At 33.0% G+C, this 25,073-nt stretch overlaps 1 protein-coding gene across 2 annotated transcripts in view; it reads right to left on the bottom strand.

Annotated features, from left to right (window-relative positions):
* Positions 1–23,963: 23,963 nt before the first annotated feature.
* The window catches only part of LOC111049588, a 267,778-nt gene continuing 266,668 nt past the window's right edge, over positions 23,964–25,073 (bottom strand). Inside the window, exon 2 of one of the 2 annotated variants that reach the window (XR_005571635.1) lies at positions 23,964–24,578. Coding sequence is in view for 1 of the 2 variants with exons in the window: in XM_039430828.1 (XP_039286762.1) it covers positions 24,541–24,578 (38 nt within the window). In the remaining variant the exon portion in view is untranslated. The remainder of the gene's footprint in view (positions 24,579–25,073) is intronic. The other variant, XM_039430828.1, reaches the window with a different exon arrangement.

Raw genomic sequence — 25,073 nt, 5'->3', positions numbered from 1 at the left:
TATAATATATATATATATATATATATACACTATATATATTCTATATATATATATATAAATATAACATAAATATATATATATATATATATAAATATATATATTTACGTTTTTGTGCCTGTTGTAGGTCCAGTAAAATTTCAACTCTTATGTAGTTCCCCGGGACCCCCCATTTTAAATTTGATCAGATAGTCACAAAATGAAACTATTATGTTATACCTGAAGAACTTGACTTGCTGAATGGTTATATTCCACTCAATTTATGATATATTCATCCATAATTAATCTAGATCCTTGTAAAGTTATTCACCTCATGATGGTCCTTTCTAACCTCCAAAGTGCTTATATAATTCTGCTATATAAAATCTACCCCTATGTTGGGTCTTGAGTGATTTGGCGCCAACATTAGAGTTGCATGCAAATTTTATTCCTCAAGAAGGTCCTTCAATATTATAATTGCTGCGTGAAATGTGCTCCTATGTTTGGTCCACTGAGCTGTGTTGCCAATTCTCATATAGTAAATAAATTTCACTCCTCATGAAGGTCCATCAAACGTTGCCATACTTCGTCTTTGTAATAATGATTAGAGATTTGTTTGAATCAACCAGCGACCGGCTCCGTGAACTTGTATTGCACATAACTCAAAACATTTTGTGTAGAGCATTGTCAATAACCTAAGATTTTCATGTTGTCAGAATATGTAAAGGAAAAAAATTGTACAAGCACCGTTTTTTTATGCATTTAAAGTTGATTAATAGAGTTGATTTATTTATTTATTTGAGGTTGCATAATAAGTCAAGCATGCTCAATAAATGTAGAAATCTAGGAGATTACCCTGAAAACCCCAATGAGCTGTATCAGTTGAAAGGGAATTACCGAATTAAGAGCCATTTGCACAGTCAAAGCTTAAACTGAATTTAATCAGCTGGTGGCTTAAACTCAAAATGTAACACATTATAACAAACGAGACTTGATATGGATTTAATCCAGTTTAAGATGGAATTTTCGTTTAAACTGTCACTGTGCAAATGGCCCTTAGAGAGACAATAACAACTATAGAACAAGTACAGTTTTCACGAAATGAAATTTTTCAAGTTCAAGATGACAGACAAAAAGCATTACATTAGGGAATTTTTGGGGATACAAGGCATGTGTTCAGGAGCTGCAAGCTTCAGTGGGTGGCAAGGTCGGTGGATGCTAATGGTGTGAGCGACCATAAAGGTTTTAAACATCCCTTCTCTTGAGAATATAAAAAATGGGCTGTTAATATAAAAGAATTTGACTTTTGGGTATCTATCAATTATTGGAAATTAAAAAAAATGTTTTCGACTTTGTCATCAGAAATTAACCACACTAATCTTAAGGTATGAACATCTGAATAAAATTGGGGAATGGCCGTGGAATTCATACTTATTTGCTGGAATAATATCAAGGTTTTGATTGTTAAAACTGAATGAAGACTTTTGGGCAGCATGCCAGGTCTTTGAATGAATTTTAATCACAATACCATCTTTACCGAACACTGCCTATTGTTATATTGATTTTAGAATTATTTCGTGTATCAATAAATTCAGTTTATTGCAGTGACATACACAAGAAAGTACAATAATGAAGGACTACTGGAATCATTAAAACATCGAATGCTACAAACTGTTATTACATTTACATTATAATGAGAAATGTACTCCAACATCTTCCATGTATGACAATTATTCCTTATAGAATATTAGTGAGTCTAACTCCAATCTCTAGAATATTATCAAATTATCTGATATTAATTGATTTGTATACGAAGTATTCATCCATAGAAGTGTAGGTTCATTCCTTAACACAAGGTGGATCTTTTGTTTAAATCTCTACAATTCGTGTTGGTCCGTTCAATGGTAAGAATATACTCAAGTATGTAATTTATATAATGTATATATTTATTAATTTATATATGTAATGTATGTATTTATGTAATAGAAATCTTAATTACTGCATCACTGTATATTATCTAAATTGTACCTGATTGGATAAAGATATGAAGAAACATTTGAAAAATATGATTCCAAGCTCAGAAATGCTAAAAATGCATTCATTTTTCCATAGAATAAAATGAGAACTCAAAGTTCAGCTGAATGTCTGGTAGGGAATACGGATATTACTCTATTTTTATCTTAACCAGCATCACATTTGAAAATGCTTATAACTTTGTTAAATTTGGACAGATTGATTTGAAAATTTAGAAGAATCTCAAATATATGAAAAACGTTCACGACTTTTTGTAGAATTTTCCCATGACTCCTTCACCTTCCTAAGCCGAAAAAACATAATTATTATGAGAGTTGTGACGCTAGGCAGAAATTTTTAAAAGTCGCGCTTCGTTCAGCTGTCGCCCGCCAAGGAACTGAATTGGATAACTTTTCCCGCGTAACAACGCTATTGGGTAGTTGAACTTGAACCGGCAAGTTCAAACAATATGCATTCATTTTATCTCTCTATAAAAGTGGAAGCTGTAGATAACACCAAGTTACTTGGAATACAATGTACTGGCCACGTGCATCAGAGTCGGATGATCAGTGTGACATCATTGGTACTCTAAATATCTATTCTTCCTATATTTCCAATGTTAAATTTAGCAGCTTTGTAAGTCTTTTTCTCAAAAAGTAAATAACTTTCAAGTCCCATCGACATCTCCTACGACTCATACAATATTTATCTTTAATTTTTTTTAGAAATTCAATACTCTTGGACGACTGGATCTTTCAGAATGATTGATTTTGTAAGAGCCTACATCGAATACCTGTTGCTCTCTTATCGAAAATTAACATGCTTTTCCTGGCTCTTTTGTAATTCAATTACTCAATGCTAATAAATTCGATAAATCGATCATTGAATAAGGTATTAAGAACATGAAACATTGATTGTACTATTATTTCTTTCACAATCCTTTATCTTGTCTGTGTACTGTATATCATATGTAGAATCAATAGAACTTCTTGCCTAATCCCTTAGGAGGAACTCTTTTTTCAGGAAAATTATGGCTTTCACATACTTGATGAGGAAATAGTTTTCTGGTTGAATCTTTCTAATTGAAAACTATAACAAAAAATATAAGGGCGAATATTATATTAAAGCATGGATTGCGTGTGAGGAATTCTCAATAATTGTATTGAATACTTGATCTCGTATTCTGAAACAAATATTTCTAATTTAATTATTTGTAAGAGGAATTCTCAATTGGTACTTATTGTAGAACTCTCATTCTTTATTTATTTGTGAAAGGGAAAATCAACTCTTCATGATTCAATAATAATGAATTAATGAAAATGAATCATACATTGAAAAGTATGCGTATGAATATGAATTCATACTATAAGTATCCTACAATATATTCCTTCTAATAAACTTGATAATTCTATAAGGCAAGTGATCGGTTGAATTCCTGTTTGAAAGAATAGAAAGGATGACAATCTCTTTAATCAACTCGGAGGGCATTTCAATTCTAGAAATTGAACTCTCATAAACTTAAAACAGGATAATGTGCGTGGTAAATTCCAATTATTTTCAATCTCCACATCATTTTCCTATACCGGAAAGATAATATAGTTGGGCATATTTTAAGATATTTTTTCAAATAGCAAATTATTCAGTTAATAATGCATTTATGAATGTGAGTGTTATACTATCACCCCATACTTCCTTTTGTTCCATATATTGGGGCTTTCTACCACATAGAGTGTGAGTGATGTATATGTGATAAAAATTATGTTACTAGATTGTGCCTTGGTCACTGAGTGTAAATAATTTTGAAACCAATAAAGTTCTTTATCGAAAATTAAATTGGAATTTAATTGTTGATCAATCCAATTGATTGGTAATAACAAACGAAATCATCAAATATCATAATATAATATCATAAGGGAGGAAAGTGGTGCGCTTATCATCTTCATCCGTTGATCATCCACATTCTCCTTTCAAATCACTGATGGAATACCCTGCACTAACAACGTTATTCTCTGCAACCGCTCTTGATTTTACTTTTATCTAATTAATATTAGCTTTTCCTTTATATGTCTTCTGCATTGAGATTGGTATTAGAATCAATTTTGAAAGGATAGATATTGGTTGAGTTTGCAGAAGAATATCACAATGAACAAAGGAAACAGCTCGAATGTGTACAACGTAATAAATAACGAGAAAGCTCGAAATAACTATAAAGTATTCAAGCCAAGCCTAATTATTATGCTGATAAAAACAGTGATTGAAGAAGTATAAGTCTATATTATCACTCAAAGTATTACTAGGAGAAATAGGCTACATTCAGTACCTTTTTTCAACTTTATAATTGTTGGGGTATTAAAACTTTGAATAGAAAACCTCCAGTAGAAAACCTTTGAAGCCATTCATCTTTTCAAATGTTGACAAATAAAATCTATTCATTCATTCTACGAGTATCCCTTCTCGTAGTAACAAATGAGAGTTCTCTATCTCCAAACCGGTATGCCCTTACATTATCGAGAATTCTGGAAGATCTAGGAGTTCAAAGGTGATGAATTTCTAAAAAAATTGAAGATAAATATTGTATAAATCGTAGGAGATGTCGATGGGACTTGAAAGTTATATACTTTTTAGAAAAAGACTTACAAAGCTGCTCAAGAAAAAAGATAAATATTGTATGTGACCGTAACACACAACTATCACCTGGTTAAAGTATGTGTATATGTGTATATCATTTTTTTCCTGAATTAAGAGTGCACTCCTGAAGGATTAAAGATGTTGAACCGGCAAGATGTTCTACTGATTCTATGTAATATACAGACAAGATATGAAGGATGTTGAGAGAAATAATATTATACTCTAATTAATGTTTCCACATTTTTAATTCCTTATTCAATGATCGCTTTATCAAATTGATCAGCATTGAGTAATTGAATTACAAAAGAGCCAGGGAAAGCATGTTAATTTTCAATAAGAGAGCAACAGTTATTCGATGAGCAGGCTCTTACAAAATCGATCATTCTGAAAGATCCGGCCGTCCAAAAGTATTGAATTTCTAAAAAAATTGAAGATAAATTCTTGTATTAATCGTAGGGGATGTCGATGGTACTGGAAAGTTATGTACTTTTTGAGAAAAAGACTTACAAAGTTGCTCAATTTAACATTGAAAAGATAGGAAGAATATACTTTTAGAGCACCAATGACGTCACACCGACCAGCTGGTTTGGATTTGTCAACGCGCATCTTTTCGTGGCCAGTACCTTGTATTCTGTATACCTTGTATTTTGTATACCAGTACCTTGTAGGTACATTGGATAACACCTACTTTTTTCCCAACTTTTCTTTTTCTTCTGCTTCTCCTTCTTTGTCATCTTGTTCTTCTTTTTCTCCAAATTAGAGAATTCTTAATATTTGTCCTTTCATATTGAGTGATAGCTCATTTTACTCAGCTCTTCAAGGCGGTTTCAATGCATATTTCGGTTGCCTGACAAAACCTCACTAGTACCTCTAACCTCACCAGATAGGCTATGTATATTTTAATGAATTGCACTGTTGACTTATTTATTACACTGTTGAAGTATTTTTGGAGCAATCCCATTCCAAAAAGTTGAGTTTATAATCATTTCATTAAAATACACATGTCTGGTGAGGTTGGTCGTGGCGAAGGCATGCGTTAGGGTTAGGTAAGGTTCAATCAGGTAACCGATATGCATTGAACCCACCTTGAAGAGCTGAGTAAAATGAACAAATAATTTAATGAATGTTTATTTCCCCCCCCCCAGAAAAAAAACTACAAGATCAATTACACAACATATTAGATAAATTACAATAAATTACATACAAAACCTAGTTAGTTACAAAAAAATTTTATAATGTGTCCTCTATTCTACTTGTTTAGTTTTTTCTGTGTGGAAATTGACCTACTCCACTATGGCATACCAAGCTGATAGGCTCTTTTCCAAGGCTTTTCATAGGCTATTTTCCAAGCTGATAGGCTGAGTGCAATTGATTTGTTGATGCACTTCATAGATTCAATTTATGATTTTTAAAGTGACATTGGAATTTTTTTCATTGATTTTTATTGTTAGCTTCATTAGTAATTTTGGAAGCTATTCTTCCAATAAGCTAGATTTCTTGTTTCAGGATTTGTTTCAATGTATAATTCATAGCTTTTTAAGTTTGATTAATTGTTTCCATCTATTTCAATAAATTAAACTAATCTTTCTCGAAGAAAGAGATCATCACACTAAATGACACATTATTTTAATTTAGTCTTTGGAAAAAACAACAGCTGAAATACTTTTTTGATACGTATCATCGTTTTTCAATAAAGCATTCAAAGCTGCAATTTTCAAAAAAAGTTGTTTTAAGTTTTTAAAGTAAGAAGGTTAGAACCAAAGAAGAGGTAGAGTTTGTAATCTAATAATATTGTATGTGCTAGAACCCACTACAATGTGCATTTTCCACAATTGTTTCACATGTATTTTCATGTGATTTTCTAGAAAGTGAATATAAGATACTGTAGCTATTCTCTATCTATGAAAATTGTTTATATTGAATATAACAGGAATTATTATAAAATAAATGAAATAATAAACAAGAATAAATTGTAGAAATAAAAAAAATACTGAAATTCAAAAACCATTTTTAATTTCAAATTATTATGGGGGTTATTCATCCACTCATCCATGTGTAATAAGTTAATTTATTATAGGTAATAAATTTAATTAATGCAGAAAGTATTTGTTCAATTCTCTCATTACTCACAAAGATGTAGGAAACTAGAATACAAACAAAAAATAAATATGAAATCCACTTTCAAAAATGAGCAAGCCTTTTTTGTTCACATTCTTGAAAGAATAAGAATAAGAATCTATATTATCATAGACATTGTTAACAATGCATTGATAAATGTCAAAAATAGGTACTAGATATTACATAATACAATTAATATATACAAATAATATTAGCCTACAAATATTTGGTCCAGTCAATTACATGAAATTCTTGGATGTTATATAAACTTTCAGCTTTCAGTACAGTTTTCAATTTCCTTTTGAAGAATGTAAGAGGCAGTGCCTTAATTTCTAGTGGTAATGAATTGTACAGTTTAACAGATATGTACAGAAGATTTTTTTGTGAAGTTGTGAACCTGAACTATTGAACTCTGATATTATTCCCATTTCTGGTTTCATATCCATGACAGTCACTATTTAATTTAAAAAAATCTAGATTACTTAACTAACACTAAATAATACATACAAAGAATAGACAGTTAATATTCCCAATTTTGTGAAAAAAGGTTTACAGTGGGTCCTCATATCAACATTACAAATCAATCTAATTGCTTTCTTTTGGAGTATAAATATTTTTGAGACATGAGTACTAGAGCCACATAATAGTATACCATAGGACAGTAAACTTTGTATTTGAGAGAAATACACATTTAATAATATATTAATATCTACAGTTAACTTTAACCTTCTCAGCAAGTACAGTACCTTTGCTATTTTTTCACTAATTAATTCTGCATATGTGGTTGCCAATTAAGTTTGGGATCAAGAACAATACCTAGAAATTTTAAAGGTTCAGTCCCTACTTCATTGTTTGAATTTCTATTATAGGTGAACATAATAATTACTAGCACAACAATCATTAAGGAGTAGAGAGCTATCAACTAGACAATTTTGTACACCTGCTTTGGATTTACAACTAACTTTGAGGCCAAAATCATCAGCAAAGAGAAATCCTGCTTTATCAGTGCCTTCTATATTACAAATTATGTTGTTAATATATATATATATTAGGGAGTATTGATCCAAGTATGGGCCCCATAATGAACCTTTCTGCCCTTAGAGAATTGACAATCTTTGTAAACAAACTGGTTGCGGTCCTTTGAATAGATTGATTTTGAATTGCAGCCATAATAAGAAAATTTTTCAAAAAGTATGTTATGCTTAACAGTATCGAAAGCTTTAGACAATATGTCATATGACCTAAAACTAACAGATAGACCCTTCTCCAAATCATCAACAACACTATTAATTTACTAAACTTGTTACTGCATTGCTAGTATTTCTACATGGCCTGAAACCAAATTGTTTTTTAGTAAAAATACCAAAGTTTTCAAAATTATTTGAGATCTGGTCTTGCATTATGGCCTCAAATACTTTGGATATCACAGGTAAAATTGTTATTGGCCTGAAATAAGGCCTGATTATATTGGCCTGAAATATTGGCCTGAAGTTTTTCTTATCACCTTTTTTATGTAGCCTACAGGTATTACCTTAACGTTTTTCAATACACTTGGATAAATGCCCTTGTATACTAAACAATAATTTATAAGGTAACTCAAAACTTCACTTATATAAGGGGCAGATATTTTTAAGACCTTAGAATTAATACCATATATATCTAAAAAAACTTGAATTACTAAGACTACTTATTTTCTGGTAAACATAATCTGCAGTAACAGGTTGGAAAAAAATGGTACATTGGGCCTATTGCACTTATTGATGTAGTGAGAGCTGAGATGTTCACTAACTGGCACATTTTCACTAATTTCCTCAACTTTTTCAATGAAAAAGTTGTTAAATGAATCAGCGTTGTTATCATCATGTGAATCAATAGCTTCATTGTTGACATTTGTAAGAATTTTAACTACCTTCCATGCAGCTTGAGTTTTATTTTTTGAGTGCTCTATTTTGTTGTTGAAATAATTTATTTTTGCATTCTTAATAGCAATTCTATACTCTTTCTTACAGCTTTTATATTTATCTCTGAACTGATTAGTCTTAAAAAATTTCAGTAAGCTATAATATTCATCACAACTATGTTTGAGCTTTATTAAATCAGCAGTATACCATCCATCATCCAGCTTAGGCTTACTAACTTTGAAACCTCTAAGAGGATAAGCAGCATTAACAGCTGACATATACAAATCAAAAAACTTCTTAAACTTATCATTCGCATCATTAGGCTAAGCAAATACACCACACTCCAGTGTATGATACTAATTAATTAACCTAACAAATAAATAAGTGTTCTGATCATTAATTAACTAACCTATCTAGCTTTTTGTTTACACTAGAAAAACTTTGAGAGTCATTTTTCACATTTATTAAATATTAAATAGTAGGGCATGATGATCTGACAGTAGATGTGTATTGATAACTCGGGTCACATGTCTGCTATCATGAATATCACAGTCACAACATTATCAATACAGTGACCTTCATTCAGTGTGCCTGGTCTAGTGATTTCATTTTTGTAGAAATATGGATACCAAAACATTCAAACAAATTGCAAAGATCTCTATTAAAATTATCATTTACATTAAAGTTGACATTGAAATCAGCACATAATATTAAATTATAGTTACATTTATAAATGGCACATAATATATCATTAAGACAGGATAGAGAGTTGTTAAAAAAACTAACATCATTATTATAGGGTCTGTACAATGACAAAACAATTATTTTTTCATTTGGAAGTTTAATTGCAACAGCTTCACAAATCATTTCTATAGAAAGTTCCTTTACTATGCTGAATTCTTCTAATTTCAATCCATTAATTAAAAAAATTGCTTCTCCACTATGTGTGGAATTTTTCCTTCCATAGAAGGACCCAAGTTCATAGTCAGGTATTGTGAGACAGCTACAGTCATCGTTTGTTAACCAGTGTTCAGCAACAGTAATTATCCTAGCATTAGGCTATAGTTTTATAACATAATAAGAGGGAAATATATTCTTATTTGTTTGATATACCCTGGACATTCAAAGATATGGTGTTTAGAAAAGTTTCATTAGCTGTTTATTCATCATTAGTCCTAGGCCCAGGATTGGTATTGTTTGCATATCACTATCACATAACCTAGCTACATTTGGACTGTTGTATAAATTAGAATTGGAACCGTTTTGGGCGTATAAGCCTGTGGTACTTTTCTGTAAGTTGAGTAATTCTCATTGATTGAATAAATAAATAAATATCCATTCCTATCTTTAGACCTATTAAAAGAGTTATTTATGAAAAATTGCATGGCTGAAGAGGAATGATTTTAGGACTAACTTGACTTTTATGATCTAAATATTTATTTATACAATTGAGAATTTCATTGCCAATGAGCTTCTTACCAATTCTATCCAGGTATATATTTATTGTATATATCCTAATAGAATAAGATTCTTGTGCAGAATTAGTTGAGCTTGTAAGTAGTGATAGAAATGAAGGAATTACATTTACGATTTTATTTTTTGTTACATTTATTTATTTCCAATCACTCAATTACATACACTCTGTGAGTAGTGATGCGGTTTACTTTTAATTTCTACTTTTGATGTGTTTTATTCTTGATTTCGTTTCAAAATATTAATAACCTTAAAGCATTACTAAATCTCATAAGGAAATAATTGTAAAAGAAGCAAGCTAAATAGTACAAGTAATTATAATAATTCAAGTACAAGTTATAATTCTATAACTGACTTACCTTTCAAAGTTGAATTCAAAAATTTATCACTGCTTGAATAATCTTTTTGGACATTTTGACACAATCACAACAACACAAAACACAATATTACTTTCACTCTGCACTGTCTGCAGACAACAGACAGCTGACAGACAAGGACTAGACAAGAATATTCCATTCACAACAGAAATGGCGCCAACTTCAATACATAACCTCAAATCAAGTTCAGTCTGAATAAATGGCGCGAACACTCAGACCCACGGGAGTGAACTATAATACTCCATTATGCAAATGCCATCACATGATAGGTCTGTGGAGCTACTAAAGATGCTTGGACCATCTTACGCGAACGTACCAACATGAGTTGTAAAGATTTATGCAAAAGACCAACTTTGTGTTAAGGAATGAACCTATATATATATATATTCAAAGTTTTGTTGCAATCTATCCAGTTGTTTTCCAGAAATCGTGATCAGTGAGTGAGTCAGTGAGATAAGAATTTTATAAGTATAGAAGATCTGATAAAATTGCACAAAACAAATTTATTGTCGATGGAGGAATATCCTGCTCTGAAACCCGCCTGATTCTCTGAAATAATTTTTCTGTCTTATACCCATTCTTCCAACCTCTTCAATAATGTCCATAAGAAAGCCTTGTGAATTGAATTGGTAAAAGAAATTGCTCTATAATTTCCGGGTACATTTGGATATCCTTTTTAATGCAAGGGAAAAATGATTGATTAACTGCATGACTCAGGGGTCTTACTCTCATCATAGAACAACGTATGCAACAACTGTTAAAATTCTAAGGGTGCAGATATCAGCAGGAATTCACCAGGTGATTCTTCATTTCTGAGTCTTTCCAATGATGAATTTATCTCTCCCATAGTCAACGTCATGTCTAGTAATTCATTGTTAATCAGCGGTTCAGTGTACATTGTCAGCTCACTCGATCTTGCAGGCAAATACAGTTGTGTGAAATGATGTATCCACTCATCTGCACTAATATTACCGGTCTTAACTGATTTTTTTTTCTTGGTCTTAACTATTGTTTTTCTTTGTATTTGCAAACCATTTACCAAAAGCTTTTCGAATCTTTGATTTTTTGGAGTCTTCTTTTATCTCCTTCCAGTATTTCTCCTTTTCATTTCTACACAAATCCATGTATTCTTTTTGTATCAAAATATAGTCCTTTCTAACGCTAATAGAATTGGTTTTTTGGAAGATATTCAGGTATGCAACCTCACATTCCCCATCGTACCAATCGTGCTTTTTGAATTTCTTCTTGAAAGTTTTAGGCTCTCACATGAAATTAGCGACATTGTAAATCAATTGTTTCAATAGTTCAACACTCTGTCATTGGACTAAATATTTTTTACATTAATTCTCTAGTAAGAGCAGCCAGCTTTTCGGTGAAATTATCACTGAGACATCTCACCGTTAGCTTGGGTGCAATCGGTATCAAAGTATTACAATTTTCATTTTCCAAAGTACTTGATAAACTCTGGCAAATTGGCAAATAAGAAAACTCAGAAAAACTCAAGGGCATGTCCTCAAACTACCTTATTAAAATCAAGCGTTCAATACTAACACAGAATGTCTATAACTGATGCCCCTCTAGTATTTATCAACGTGAATACCCCAGATATAAATCCCATAACTCTACCATTCAGTAAAAAAAATAAATTCCTCACATGAATCTATTATTTTTTCCACCGTTCGCGTTAATCTCATCATCTTTAAAATCTCTGTCATAACGTACTGACTTATCCAAGATTCTGTTGTAACTTTTGAGACTTTCCTACTCTACCATTCATATCACCTATGACAATAATATTACTTGTATGTTCCCAAGTGCTCAAAAAATCGTATAGACTACAATAATCCAAGTCCCATTCCGTTCTCAATCCCCCGCTAAAATACACTGGCACAATAAAAAAATCTACCTTCCAAAACTCTATCGAATATCTACCATTTAAGAATCTAGTTGTTATGTGTTCTTTTATAGATTTTCTAGTAGCAATTAACTGACCTTCCTTTGCCCTGTCAAAACGTGCATCTCTAGATGCGAATTCTCAACTAGCATCATAATCCTTGTAACCAACCTTATTTGAGATTACTCGAATAAAGATGCTTAGCACAATAGGAAGCTTTGCTGGTCATGAGGGCCAGTGAATTTTGGCAATCTTGGTTGGAAGAATAGAATATAACCAGAGTCCAATTGAATCTTGTATATTTTTTATAATAAGAGATCAAAACATACTTAAATATTCATAACAGCTTCTAAACGAATTGATTTATATAATTTCGCAATTTAGAATAATTAACAAAGTCTATATGAAAAACCCGGACAATGAAGATTCTGATGTAGTGTAGAGAAACTTGTGATGAAGTATCCAAGATTCAGAGCCATATGAGAGCGTTGGAATAGCCATAACCTTGTAGAATTTAAGTTTTGTCTCTCTCCTGGCTCTGTTTCTCAAACTCCTTTTTATTGTTCCACAAATGGATTGGAATCTATTCTATTTTTCATTCAAGTCTTGGTCCATTTCATAGGTTATATCACAATCCAAATACTTTAAGTGTGATACTTCTTCCAGGACTTATTATCGAGGACTATTTTAGATCTCAATGTATATTTTTCCTAGGGATTTTTTTTTATCACCTTCATTTTGCTGAATGAGATCTTCATGCCATACTCAGCACTGAGGAGATTCAGATGGTATAATGCTCTCTGCAGATCATCCTCAGTTTCTTGCAATATTACCTGGTCATCAGCGAACCACAGTGAACTGAGAATCATCGTAGGAGATATCTGGATGTCTCCTTGTATCTTTTGCTCCCAACTTCTACACAGATCATCAGCATACACATTGAACAATGTTGAAGAGAGCGGACAACCTTGTATTAGGTTTGTCTTGTGTCATGTAATGACATCAATAACAGGGACCGAGCTACGCTCTGGAGTAGAAAAGCATACAAAATCTACTACGAAAGTTAAGCCAACATTGGTGCAAATTTCCTGTGTTGATGAACCTGAACAATCCAAGATTATAGTCGCTCCATGATACAAGCTCTTGATAACCTCGACTAGGTGGATTGGGATACCTCTTCTTATCAATTTTTTCAAATAATAACAGTAGGTGTGTTCCGAGAGTTCAGACTGACTTTTTTGCTCGAAAACCCCTTCCCCCTCTCCCCCCCATCCTCGTCCTCGTCCCCCGCTTCCCTCATCCCCCCTCGAGAGATATCTCTCTTTCTCTCTCTTTCTAAAAATAGATTTCCCCTTCCCATTGCCCAGTGAAGATGAGGGGGATGAAAAGAGAGAAAGATATATCTCTTTCTCTCTCAAATAGATTTCCCCTTCCCCTTGTCCAGTGGAGATGAGGGGGATGAAAAGAGAGAAAGATATATCTCTTTCTCTCTCAAATAGATTTCCCCTTCCCCTTGCCCAGTGGCGATGAGGGGGACGAAAAGAGAGAAAGATATATCTCTCTCTCAAATAGATTTTCCCTTCCCCTTGCTCAGTATAGATGAGGGGGATGAAGAAAGTGAGGGAAAAAATAATTTCCCTTTGAGGGGGAAAAATTCCCTAATGCTATACTGACAGATTAAAGTGAATCCTTCTCTCTACATCTATTGCTATGCTGACAGATTGAAGTGAATTGAGAAATTCCCTATCACTCTACATCTATACTGTCATATTAAAGTGAATCCAGAGAGAGGTCAATGACTCTCTCTACATCTATACTGACAGATTAAAGTGAATTGAGAAATTCCCTATCACTCTACATCTATACTGTCATATTAAAGTGAATTGAAAAATTCCCCCCCTCTCTCTCTCTCTCACACATCTAATGCTATACTGTCAGATTAAAGTGAATCCATCAGTAATCAGTGAATCTGTGAGTATAGCATTAGATGTAGAGTGATAGGGAATTTCCCAATTCACTTCAATCTGTCAGCATAGCAATAGATGTAGAGAGAAGGATTCACTTTAATCTGTCAGTATAGCATTAGGGAATTTTTCCCCCTCAAAGGGAAATTATTTTTTCCCTCACTTTCTTCATCCCCCTCATCTATACTGGGCAAGGGGAAGGGAAAATCTATTTGAGAGAGAGAGATATATCTTTCTCTCTTTTCATCCCCCTCATCATCACTGGACAAGGGAAGGGGAAATCTATTTTTAGAAAGAGAGAGAAAGAGAGATATCTTTCTCTCTTTTCATCCCCCTCATCACCACTGGACAAGGGGAAGGGGAAATCTATTTTTAGAACACCCCCACCCTGTGGGCGAGGGGAAGGGGAGGCGGGATGGACGATGGGTGGAGGGGGTTTTCGAGCAAAAAAGTCAGTCTGAACTCTCGAAACACACCTACTAATAACTGTCGATCTACTTTGTCAAACGCTTTTTCGTAGTTTACAAATGCAAGGTGACTCTGACTATATCTCATCCAGCATCGGAATCGCCCATCAACCAGGTTCCCCACGAGAGAGGTAAATTTATTTTCAACACATTCTTCTACTCTACATTAAATTCTACTCGTTTTGCAATTATCTGCTTTAATGAAAAAACATCGTCAATACCTACCTTTTCTGAAGCTCTTCGAATATTATCACATCCAAGGTTTTTCTGAGCTTATTATTCAAGATTTTACTGTATAGCTTATACACATTTCTCAATAAACTTATCCCTCTATAATTATTTGGATTATTCCTGCTGCCTTTTCTAAAAAGTGATATAACTATCGCTTCCCAGGTAGCACACCTACGTATTTCCAACGTTGAAATTTGGTTGTTGAGGTCGAATAACCGTTAGCGGTTGAATTTTTCAACGTTTTAAATGCAACATTGTTTTCAACGGTTGCTCTCTCGTTGAAAACACGTTGAAAACGAGTTTCCAATTCCACCACTCACACCGCTACAGTAGTCCTTAAACAAAAACGGATCTAGCAACTCTCATCAACAACGATAATTCGATAGACACCATTTCATGTTTGAATTCTCATCATGTTGATGAAAGCTGTGAACTCTTTTAGAAGTGTCTGCCCATTCCTCTTTGACTTGGTAAGTTTATTTAATTTATCATTATTTAAAAAATGAAATTGTTTGGTGATTTATTGTCTAAACTTGAAAACAAATATTGTGTGTTATTCACACATGTTCACATTTGAGATTAGGGTTAGGTATATTTGTTAAATTAGAGGGCTCTAATTTAATATATTAAAAATTAATATAATACAATAAGCTTGGTTCTAAGTATTGTACATGTAGCCTACTACTTAACTTCCAAATAAATTACAATATGACTTTGATTCCTGCCCAAATATTTTCATTATGCTATCTATGTACAGTATTGTTTTTGTCACAGGACTTCTTGTGTTGAGAAATTCAATCGAACTTAATATAACCTAATAAAAAATAGGCCTATAAATTTTTGTCAAACATAACTCAATTTAACCTGCAAACAATGAAAGTCTGTTGCTATGGCACTCATAAATAGTCTATGTAGGCTAACATCAAAGTGACTGCTTTCAACAAGTTCAGTAGCCTAATTAACTTGGTGATCCAAGAAATTGAAAACGGGTGTCAAGAGTTCAGCTCATAAATATTAACATTTTCCAAATATCATCATTCCATGGTGAAATTTAGCTTAAACTTGTTCATTTTAAAATTAAATTTTCAATTTATTTATGCATGTTTACAACCCATATGTCAAGGATATTTTTGATTAATTTCATTGCGATTTCAAACTTTTGGTCTAGGTTTACAAAATTTAGTAGGCCAATAAAAAGTAGTTGAAATATCAGCATACAACTGTTTTTTTATCATTAAACTAAGTATGTACCTACAGTAACTATTAAATTTTACTCATAAATCTTAAAAAATAAATTTTTGACCGTTTTTATATAGAGCCTTATTTGTTTAGTTCTATAGGCCTAATGAAAGAGGAGTATTTCAAGTTTGAATTTGTCTTTGCTACAAAATTTGGAAACCCAATCTTACTTCATTCTTAGTCCATTTCAATGTTTGAACGAACAGCTGGCATGACTTTCTTGTCTGACTATTGTATAGTAATGGACTATTTTTATATAAAAAACAGTCAGCACCTCGCCTTGTGATTCAAAATATCAATGTGTATAACAAAATATTAGATGATTGTGCACTTGAGAAATAATTTTGTAAATTACTTGTTGTTAAAAGCAATTCCCTTTTAACCATGCAACATGGTTAAATAATAACCACTATGTGGTGGCAAAATTTCATCTGCCTTCATATTTATAGAATTTCTCATTAAAATTTATATTACCTCATGTTTCAGATTCTATCAAAGAATCTTGTGGGTCCACTGTGGGCATTGAGACCCAAATTGAAGACACTATTAAGGATTGGCTAAAATATGCGACAGTCAGAGTATTTTCAGTGGAGAAAAAAAAAACAATCTAATTTTGTCGGTAATTAAAAAGTATTATGAAATGGAAGTGAAAAGTTATTTTGAAAGTTCCTTTCTATTGAAACACTTTAATAAAATATTTGTTTGTCTATTACAGAAATCACAAACTATCATCATACTTGAAAACTAAAATGTAGGCGGGTTTATACAATGCCAATTGACAAGACAATAATATTGTCTTCTGAAATGTACAGCTGGTGTAAAGTATCAATTATTGAATCTTTTAATTCTTAAACCATCATCCAGGTATGGCTAAATAAAAACTAATTGACAACATCAGCTGACGGTTTAAGAAGACAATAATAAATTATTGTTTTGCCAATTGGCATAGTTTGAACCTGGCATAAATGTCAAGTAAAAATTTAGATGATCTATATTATTTGCTAGAAAGAATTGAGCTATTTTTGCTCACCACAGATGAAATTATCATACTAAAAATTCAAGATTTTTAAACAACTGCTGAATTCTTGAAATAATAGTTTCAAGTTATGTTTCTTACAGACATAAAATGTTTTTGAGCTTGGCAGAGTATATTAAATTACCATGGTAATTTGGTTGTAACCATCTCAGTTTTTTAAACAACCTTTCATCATACTATTTTTGTGGATCAAAATTGAAGTAATATGGAAATAGAAAGAAAAATAAAAATCTCAGTACCCTTTTTAAATCATTTAAATAATGATTAATAATAGTGATTGAATAATTCAAAAAGGGGACTGAGATTTTTATTTTTCTTTCTATTTCTATAAAAAGTAAATACAGAAAAGAGATGAAGTAATATGGTTTTTATTGTGTGTTTTTAATGTCAACTTAACAATGTACTGCATTGCACGGTAATATTTCTGTTACATGAGATCATATGTAAATAAATGGAAATAATGAAAGATTTCTTATTTACATCTCATTTAAGAAATATTACCATGTAATTGATAAGGTACCGGTTCAAAAGTATGGCTAATTCGTCTATTTCTAGTTGAAAATAATGGTTGTCACGACGTGCTTTCAACGTCTATTTATAGTTGAAAATAATGGTTGTTACAATGTTTTTTCAACTATTATTCAACGTTGAGAATAATGTGGAAACGGCGGACATTTTTTCGTGTTTTCAACGTTTTTTCAACGTTAAGGTATTACGTGTTTCTAACGTTATTTCAACGTTTCTGTGCTACCTGGGTTTCTTCCAATCTTCAGGAATAATCTTGAGGTCCAGCACATGTTTATCAAGTGAAGTAGGCGAAATTTGAAAAGTGTGCCTCCATATTTCAGTAGTTCTGAGTTTATGTGATCCAATCCTGTTGCCTTTCTATTCTTGGTTTGTCTAAGGGCTTCTTCTAATTTCTCAATACTATCTATCTTTCTTTGCAACTGTTGTGCTTTTTCCATAAATGGTACATCACTTTTGTACCACAAATCCTTATAGTGCTGAATCCATTCTTCTTTGCCTATGTTTTCTATTCTAGCCATTTCCTTTACATCACTATTGAGGTGCTTTATTAGTTTATAGGCAACTTCCTGCCTCCCATGTAAATCATCCTCAATTCCTGAAATGAATCTGTCCCATGAGTCTTCATGTGCTTTCCTGACAATAGTTTTTGCTATATTGCGCTTTATTCTATAATTTTGTTTTGCCTGATCTGTTGGAGATTGTAGTAATTGTTTGTAAGCCTTCTTCTTATTCCTTATTGCTCCAGAAATCCATTCGTTCCAAATGTTCAAACTTTTTTTTTAATTTTTGCGAGCCAAACGTTTCGTAGACTACATCATTTAGCGTATCTCCTACAATGTTCCATTCTTCCTCCACCAATGATGCAGTTGGCCACAGAGAGCTTCTGTGTTAGTCTGGTCTGATATAAATTTCTGACACTCTCGGTTTGTAAGAGGTAGAACCTATAAGCTTGGTTTTCTTCTTTTTGTGTAAGTTTCTCTCTTTTCCTCCATTTGGTCCACATCTGTATTTTCGAAGCTACTAAATAGTGGTCACTTGAGATGTCACTTCCTCTGTATACTCTAGTATCTTGAACTTGACTTGACATTTTCTTATTAACGATAATCAATGTTAATCAACGATACGTAGCCTCTTGCTGCCCAAGTGTTTTTGTGAATGTCCGTTTTTTGAAGAAAGTATTTGTGGTTTTCAGATCATTGAATGTTCAGTTTTAGTGGATAAGTACAGTTTTTTTCTGTTGATTATGAGATGTCTGTCATGGGATCATCTCAGATCTGTTGTAATTAAACTGTCAAAATCGTCACATTTATATAACCCACTGTGATTGCCCCCTAGGTTGACCATAAAGTGTCTATCACTCAAATAGCTCTCAAAAAATGTCAATACATTGTCATTCAAATAAAAGTAATTCTTTAAGAAGTATCCTATGGTTAAAGTGTATCAAATCCCAGCCGGAGCGCAAAGCGCGGAGGCTGCTCCCCACCCTATACAGTCAAAAAAGGTGATTGTGCGGGCGAAGCCCGCTTCCCAGCTGGAGCGACAAGCGCGGAAGCTGCTAACCCACCCTCCTACTGCCGAGCGTAAAGCGCGAGTAATCTATGAATAGCGCAAGAACATGATATCTGTCATTCAGGAGAGTATTTATTTTATGTGTGAAATTTACTGAAATTTACTAGAAGTGAATCAGTGCATTTTGCTTTTTGGAATCCATACTGATAATTGGAAATGATATTGTTATGGAGTATATATTTATTTAATTGTGTTAATAAATATTTCCCATTTTTGTCTGGTACTGACAATTAGAGATTGGTCTGAAGTTATTGAAGTTATCATGTGCACCAGATTTATGAATTGGTTTAACTATTGAATTCTTCAGGAAGTCGGGAAATGCCATCTGTCAATAGTTACAAAGTATCAATTCCTATTTGTTGCAAACCCACATTTGTACAGTCTGACCCATTTTCCATCAATATAACGACTTTTGAGCCTGAAAACTGTTGATTTATTGATATATGGTGTTGTCAACTCTGTTCAGAAAAATATGTTCATGTTGGAATACGTTCAACCAATGTAGGTCACTGATGTTTGCAGCTCCTGTTATTGGAAACCTGTCAATTGTTATTTCCTGAACAAAATTGCAGAATTGCCTGTTCACTATTGATTTTGAAAACAGCCTCACACCCGAACATAAACAAATCAGTTTTTGTGATACAACCAACAGGTTCTGTTATACAGTAACTGAATATTCTAGGAAGTTCTACATAAAAACCACAACAGATGTTTCATAATGTCAATCAAAATGATACAAGAAAGTATATTTTGCAGTGGCAAAGTACTCAAACAATAGATGAACTATTGAATACAATACAGAATTCAATGGCCATTGCAATTTACAAGACAACTTCATTTGTCTATCACTTACAACAGTAGGTACTGTTTTATCATGATACAATGATATATATATATATATATATATTATATATATATATAATAGGATTTCACAGTGATTCACCGTCTTCCTTCTTTTAGTCGAGACCTCCATCTTTGCCTATCCTCCCATTCACCATCCCTTAAATTCCTGGCCTCCATAGCCTCATCCACCTCATTTCTCCATGATCTTTTAGGTCTTCCTCTTTTCCTTCGCCCAATTGGACTCCAATCAGTCACCATCCCTATCCATTTGCTAGCACTCGCCCTTCTAGCATGGCCATACCACATCAACCTTTTATCCTCAATCAACTTTATAATATCCCATTCCACTTTCATTCTCCTTCTTATTTCCTCGTTTCTCACTCTGTCCATTCTGGTAAGCCCGCAGCATCTCCTCCAGTAATCCATCTCAACAGCTCTTATCTTATCTCTTGCTCTCTTGTTTGTCACCCAAACCTCTGCCCCATACGTCATTATACTTCTGACGATTGCATTGAATATTTTATGTTTTTTTTCCTATGAATATCCTTACTCCATATGATTGGGTGCAACTGTCAAATACAACTCCTGGTTTGGGCCAACCTAATCTTTATCTCCTCGTCTGTATCGCTATTTTCCATGATACAATATATATATATATATTATATATATATATATTATATATATATATATATTATATATATATATATATATATATATATATTTAAAGTGTCTATTACTCAAATAGCTCTCAAAAAATGTCAATACACTCAAAAAATATCCCAGGTATTTAAATTTATCCCTCCCTTTTATCACGGTGTTACAGTCAATGGACAAATCCGGTGTGCCATCGCTATTCGTTTGTAAATACTCCGTCTTGTCTACATTGATTTCCATCCCGGCTTTATCATACTCTTCTTTCAACTTTCTCATCATGTAACTCAAATCTTCCTCATCCTGCGCAATAACCACCTGATCGTCTGCGAAACAGAGGGTGAAAAGGTGTTCTCTCCTGATAGGTACACCCATACCTTGACACTTTCTTTTCCAAGTCCTTAAGGTATCTCCCAGGTATATTTTGAAGAGAGTTGGGGACGAACTGCATCCCTGCAATAAGCCTTTTGATGTTCGGAAAGGAGCAGTTACAGTCTTACCTATGATACAATGATGCCTATGGTATATTTCATTCCAGTATAGTATTGAGCTTCATTACACAATAGGTCGTTTGAATAGAAACTAGTACCTAGTGACTAGCAGCTAGCTATCAGTTCGAGATATACAGATAAGATTATACATTCAACTCAATCCTCGAATTTGCTTGAAAATTAGCGAGAACTAGCAATTGCTAGCTTTTATTCAATCGACCTAACATAGGTATCATTTTAATATTCGTTAGTTCTTCGGCAGAGATGGAGAAGCTCAGTAGCTCATAGATCTCCTTCACTGCAGCACAGTATAATCGAAACCATTTTGTTTCTGTATGACTTAAGCATATTTGCATGTATATCAATTGATAACAAACAGCAAGACAATACAATAAGAGAGAGAATTGAGCACTGATTGGGGAAGCAAGAACACCTTGCTCTTGCTTATTATTGTTCTTGATATTGTTATTTACTAACAGATCCTAGAAATTATCTTGTCTGTACTGTCTGTTTTTCAGCATACAAGCAAAGCAAGTAGTTGGATTTCCGAGCATGATGCTCGATCAAAGAGAACCATTCTCGATTGGACTCGACGCAAGAGCGAAATTGCAGCAGTTTGAAACAGTTGTCAATAATCATACTTGAGTGCAATGTGGTCTTATTCAACAAGGAAAAGTACGGCGATATCAGTTAGTCTTCTTCTATTGCCCGACAGCAATCTTGGAAAATTGCAGTTTTCAGCTATTTGAACGCTCAATCTTCACTAGGCTGGAAAATTACTGCGCTTTACTTCATGCGATAATGCCATGGGGAAATTCATTCTTCCGTTTTCACACTAGCTTGAGAGCTGCAAGCGAGAAATTGTCTTATTCTTCTTTTCGGGAGGAGCATAGAGTCCATGATGTTAGAGCTCGGATTGCGTGTCAGCTTGGCAGCTTGAAAAACTATAAATATGAAGATTCAAGATTCCTTTTCATGGTTAGGACAACAAATTTGATAAGTTACATCTCAACGGATAGATGAACATGTTTATTGTTCAACACACAATTATTCAACATCAATGAAGTTGTGAAAAATAGTATCATGATATAATATCGTATCAGTTAATACATGCAATTTGAAGGCTGTGAGGTAAAAGGTGATTATTAAAGGTGAAGGGTAAGAGGTGGAAGGTAGTACTAGGTGACTTGGTGTGCTATAATGAAAATTAGTTTTACACTTTATAATATTATTTTGTCTCTTTCAAAACTGAGTAATGAAGTCATAAGTGCAATATAATCAAATGATGGAATTGGGAGAGCCCAAGAGTAGCTTTCTATAGCTTCCATTTGGAACGTTGTTGATAGGAACAAATTCTTAATTCCTTCATGCTTAAAATCGATGAGAAATACTTCTCATTATTAATTATAATTTTCAATAGGAACGGTAGTGAAAAAGTGTAAAATGACGACCTATTTTCAAACTGTTTTTTTGTTGAAATTTAAGTCTACCTGCCTTCGCTCTTTCAGTATAGTTTTGATGATAAGTGCTTCCTGTACACATTAATGAATATTTTCCCAATGAAGTATGATGAAGTTTTCAAAAAATCATCGTTATGAATATTTAAAAACCACTTTCTATCAATTCTATGAATAAAGGTAGTACACATAAAATTATGAAATCTTACTCATCATCCTGTATAATCTAAGACAGTGAAGTGTCATGACGCCCCTCAACACTACAAATTGATTCTGGTGAGCATGAAGAGATATTTCTATTGAAATAAGTGATGAGAAACCCACTTAAAAACCGTAGTGATCTGCTAGAGAAGTGAGAGGATGAATTTAGCAGTATGATAGAGTTACTGTTGATATTTCTGCGTGAAGCTGAGAGATTTTTTGCCGAGAAAGTTTCTCAACGCCATTTTCTGTCGACAGCGAGTAGATTAATCATTCTGAATTCTCTACTCCTCCACCGATTTCACCAGAAGAGCAGAAAATCTAAATTCGTATTGGATTATCACTGAATAGTATCTTCACGGGCTCTTTAAGAAGCAAAGACAGTGTCAAAAGGCACCCAACTAAATCAAAGATCGAGTGAAGTTTCTAGTTTGAAAGTAATTCAGGAATATTGAGACAGGTCACACTAAAACAAACACAATTATCCTTCTTCGAATATCGGGTTGAGTGTATACACATCTCTGGTTCCGGCTCAAAATGCAATTAATTACAACATCATAAATCATGAATCATGTCACCCGACGATCATCAATCATTTTTCGCTGTTGCTCAGCTATAAACTCACTTTTGAAAAATTCTCAACCTTTCTCAAAATGCAATCATCGAATTTGAACCTTCGAGCTCTGTCAGGACACTGTACGCAATCAATATTATTGTGTCCACTCTCACTCTACAACCTGACAGAATGGATTGACGATTCCTCTTTCAAATCACTAGCACTCAAATATTTTGCACCTATTTTCAGAAAGACATTGCTATTTGCAATTTCTCAAACGTCTTGTATTTTTTTTTTTAATAATCTATTCTATTATGAAGTGTTTTCGAATTAAATAATTCAAAATGGAATTTTTTTATGTATAATTTAATTACATAATGATCCCTATGTGAATTCTGAAATAGCTTCTCAAATGATATGTAATTATTGCGTATAAATATTTAATGTCACTAGAACAGGAAATTGAATATCAGAAAACTATTCCTCTCCAAGATTAATATTTTGGAGCTCTTATTTTCACCGTTGCATTATCTGTTCTGAAAAACCATGCATCGTTATAAACTGAACTGCAGAGATCCTGAAAAGGCGAATGACTCTGAGACACGTAATTTTATCATTCTATAAAGTATTGTTGTATTGAGTTCTTAAGAAGGTATCTTTCAGGAAAGTGATAGTTATTTATTTAAATTTTTTGGTTCATATCTAGATAGTTTGATATCTTGTGAGATTGGACTCCCTCCCCGACAATCCTCTTTCGATCACAAATTTGTTAAATTATTTGATAATTGATTGAACTCTACTGATCTCAATTATAGAGTTCAACCTTGAAATCACAGAGAAATCATCACTGATATGATTAGTCCTGAATAGCTCCTGAATAGCTCCTGAATAGTCGAATCGTTCTCGCCGTATAGTCTACATACCCATCTAGATTTCACCTTCCGAGTGGATAATCATTGGCATACCTGCAAAGCAATAATTGAAGAATCAATTATTCATTGTATCAAAAAACATATTCAAATATTCTTCTATCATCTTATTATTCTAGAAAGTTCATTTCGTTCCTCACTTCTTTGTGATTAGAATTGTATCAGTTGATCAGAAAGTTTATTCCGTCGTTCCTTACATCTCAAGCTTCAACTTATAGTGATTAGGATTGTACCAATTTATCAGTAGTCAAAATTGATTGATTGTCTCTTTTCAAATACTCTGAAAATATTGAAAAACTAATTCCATAAGGGAATTGTTTTCATGTACTAAAAAGTAATCTAATTTCAAATTAAAATGAAAAGTGCAAAAATATGGTTTTGTGGATAGGGGTTGGCAACACTGGTTGCAGTTGGAAAGTTACAAGTTAAAGTTCTATTGATGAATTTGTTGATTTTTACGTGAAATTGCTTTCTGAGTTGAGTTGATTGTGATTGAGGGTAGCTATTAGTGTTCCGCTTCAGGATGGACTA

The sequence above is a fragment of the Nilaparvata lugens genome, chromosome 6, assembly GCF_014356525.2.
Source record: "Nilaparvata lugens isolate BPH chromosome 6, ASM1435652v1, whole genome shotgun sequence".
NCBI classification, from domain to species: Eukaryota; Metazoa; Arthropoda; class Insecta; order Hemiptera; family Delphacidae; genus Nilaparvata; species Nilaparvata lugens.
Note: the sequence above shows the minus strand (reverse complement) of the source record. Positions and strands in the feature narration are given on the sequence as shown.